The 3214-nt window shown below is 45.5% G+C and overlaps 1 protein-coding gene across 1 annotated transcript; it reads right to left on the bottom strand.

Annotated features, from left to right (window-relative positions):
* Positions 1–233: 233 nt before the first annotated feature.
* Positions 234–2658, bottom strand: LOC103773280 (isthmin-1). The gene is made up of 2 exons (XM_008940644.1): positions 2553–2658; positions 234–899 (listed from the first exon to the last, which is right to left on the bottom strand). The coding sequence occupies exons 1-2, from the start codon at positions 2656–2658 to the stop codon at positions 382–384; spliced, it is 624 nt and encodes a 207-aa protein (XP_008938892.1). The 3' UTR covers positions 234–381.
* Positions 2659–3214: the final 556 nt, after the last annotated feature.

The following is a 3214-nucleotide window of genomic DNA, read 5'->3' as shown; positions in this document are numbered from 1 at the left end:
TAACAACTTGTAAATAGGTGCCCGCCTCAGCTGGGGTCTCGGAGCCTGATGGTGACGGCAGCTGCCCCACACCCCCCTCACATTACAGCTGGGGAATAAAATGAAATGCGTGTTATTAAATGAACGTTATTGCAGTATAAAATCCTACCAGGACAAGTTTTATGTATGTCTGTATGTAAAAATAGGTGTGTGTGAGATAGGGAGATAAGTGTTTATAAATTACACACACTATGAAAAATAGTTATGTATTATATTACAACTATATACATTCATTAGAAAGAAACTGATCAGCCCCTGTGAAGGAGACAATGCAGCAGCTGTTGGCGCTCCCTTGGCGTCCAGGAAGCGAGTGCTATTTTGTGTCTGAAGAGGAGGAACACCTCAGTATTCCCGTGCTTCTTGAAATTGCTTGTAGTAGTCTTCGTCTGAAGGGTTTTCTGTACACTTCTGCCCGTTGTTTGGAGGCCGCGCTTCGTTGTACCGGCTCCAGTCACCTTTGCATATAATCCAGGGCAGGATGTCCACTTTGTAGTGGAGTTCTGCCGAGAACTCGATGCTGATCAGGTTTGGCGTGCCCGCCCCCTTCCCTCTGGTGATCAGCTGCATGTTGTCGTCGTAGCAGCAGTGCTGGGCGGCGAGCGTGGTGCTCTCCAGCGAGAGCATGGAGCGTATGCAGTACCGCGCCGTGGGCTTGTAGATCTCCAGCTTCTCCTTCGGGCCGCTGGCGTCCTTCCAGCGGAAGTTCTTCCTCTTGGTGCGGTCGTAGATCTCGGCGGTGCTGTACGCCACCTCTCTGGGGTAGGAGCAGGGGCAGCTGGGAAGATCGTTGACCACCTTGTGCATGTATTTCTTCAAGAACTCGCTTTTGCAGCTCATCCATCTTTCACAGCTATCAGTATCTGTTTAAGGGCAGGAAATGGAAACTTAAGGTACATTGTGCAGCATCCCAGCTCTTACAAGCAGCAGTGATAACAAATGAGTGAAGTCAATGAGTAACCGTTCAGCACCAGTGCTCGGCCAAAGCTTGCCTCCCAGCTGCAGTGTGTTCCTGTCAGATAAGGAAACCACACGTGTGACAGGCTTTAGTGCCTCGGGCAGTGCTGGTCTGAGTGCACCGGTGCAGCGCCAGCCACTGAGAATCTTTGTCATTTCTTCTGCCTGGCAAATCCTAATGAAGCTGCAGATATCCCCACACAGCACGAGAGACACTGCCGTGGGTTTACAAGTGACAGAAGTGAGGTAGGGAGATCACTGTGGTTTGATGCCACTCTCCAGTTTAAAGCCCCAGTCCACCCACTCACCTTGTAAGAACAGCAGATTCAGACGTGCAAGGATTAAGTTTCTCATGATGCTAAAAATACCAAGATGGCAAGCCAGACCTGGATTACTTCTTCTGAAGTTCATTATTAAGCCCTAATTCTGGTTTATTTCTGCTAACAAATACTTTCTCCTTTTTGGTCTCCATCTTCCCCAAGGGGTAATTCAGGTAGTTATAGTTCAAACATGGAGACTGACATCTTAGCTGGCAAATGCAGCCCAAAGTGGTTCAGATTCTAAAAGGGCACATGTGACATAATATCAGCAAGTCTGTACATTAGGAGGATTTAATGGCATCAGGGCCATGACTTATAGCTGAGATTAAAGAGATTTATAGGGTAGTAGCATATTTAATACTGGCACTTCATTATTTTGCAGGAGTCTTAGGAGAATCCAGTTAAACGTCTCCTACCTAAATTGTTATTTAAGGTTTGGGTTTTCAAAAAAAAAAACTTGTGCATCTTGCTCCACGCTTACCTAACAGGACTCTGGAGTAAGGCAAAGACTGGGGCCTAAAACTCTTGCAGCAAACATTCATGCAAAATATTTACTTAGTTATCTGTGTCCTGTTTTTCTATCTCCTTAGGGTCCCATCCTGGCTGTCATTAACTATTGTGCTCTGCCACCAGAGGAGGGAGGCACTGGATTATGTTGTTTATCCAATTACCCCAACATCCAGTGTCTAAGAGTGGCCACCCCATGGTTTCTTTGGGAGGATGAAATCAGAACATTATAGAGGTTGGGCTGACTTTTAGATAGCTCAGTATCAAGTTATGCCCTATAAAATTGCTTTGGACATCCCACTGGAGCACACACAATTATAAAAGTGTGTGCATGCTTATAAAAGTCGTTGTCATATTTTTTAATGTGACAGCTGTACCAAAAATGCTTTTATATTATCTTCCATTTGAGGCTATTTCAATAAAATGCTAAATAGTGTTTGATTTTTTCCCCCATTAGTACAGAGCCTTACAGTTCTTTCTGAACTAGGACAAAGAATCACCATTTTATAATGACAAGAGAACAGAAATTAGCTAAGACTTAAGAAGAGGAAGATTCTATGACAGAAGCAAGGTAAAGCTCAGATCATAAACTTAGAGAAGATAATGAATGGCCATTATTACTGACTTTTTTTTAATGGTAAACTCAAAATCTTGGTCCCGCAGCCAGAGTCAAACCAGCAAAATCTGAGGAAGTCTCTTATCTGTCACAGAAGGACTGACTAGACTGCTTACCAACTTCAAACAGCTTGGTGGCGTTGAAGTCCTCGCTCCCTGCAAGCAAGCTCACCTCCGTGGCAGCGGTCCGGAAGGTATCTTCGATCCCTAGGACAAACACCATTAGTGGTGGTGGTGGTGTTTTCCCATTAAAACACAATGCAGACAACTGCCTCCCGGCTGTGTCCCCTCACTGCCCAGTTCCACAAGGTGCTTTTGTTTGGCAGGGAAGCAACGTGGAGTTGCTGGTGGAGGGAGCATTCACTTAAACATATAATGACCAAGGAATCTGAAGAGTTAGGAAGATAAAGCATTAGCTTAGCCCAAACGCCAGAATTTTTCAAATTTTTGCACTTAGATTATATTTAAGCAACAAACTGGTCAGTTATGGACCCAGTGCAGGGACAGCAGTGAGGGAAACAAGTTTGTTCCTCCTCTTCCTGATGCAAGGCTTGTCAGCATCTCCCAGTAATTCAGGCAGGAGCTCTGCACACGCTGCACCAACAGACATCAGCTTGACGTGACCAGCACCTTCTCCAGAGCATGTGTCACAAGTGACTGATGAGATAAAAACAAGCATCCTAGTGGAAGCTCTAAAGCCCTGGGTAAAAGGTGATGTCTAGAGGAGGCAGCCTTTGGGCCACTTCCTGAAACGGTGACGTGCCTGAAGACAGGCAAAG

Source organism: Merops nubicus, unplaced genomic scaffold (genome assembly GCF_000691845.1).
Source record: "Merops nubicus isolate BGI_N331 unplaced genomic scaffold, ASM69184v1 scaffold40675, whole genome shotgun sequence".
NCBI classification, from domain to species: domain Eukaryota; kingdom Metazoa; phylum Chordata; class Aves; order Coraciiformes; family Meropidae; genus Merops; species Merops nubicus.
The sequence above is the reverse complement of the archived record's forward strand: the minus strand, read 5'-3'. Positions and strand labels throughout refer to the sequence as shown.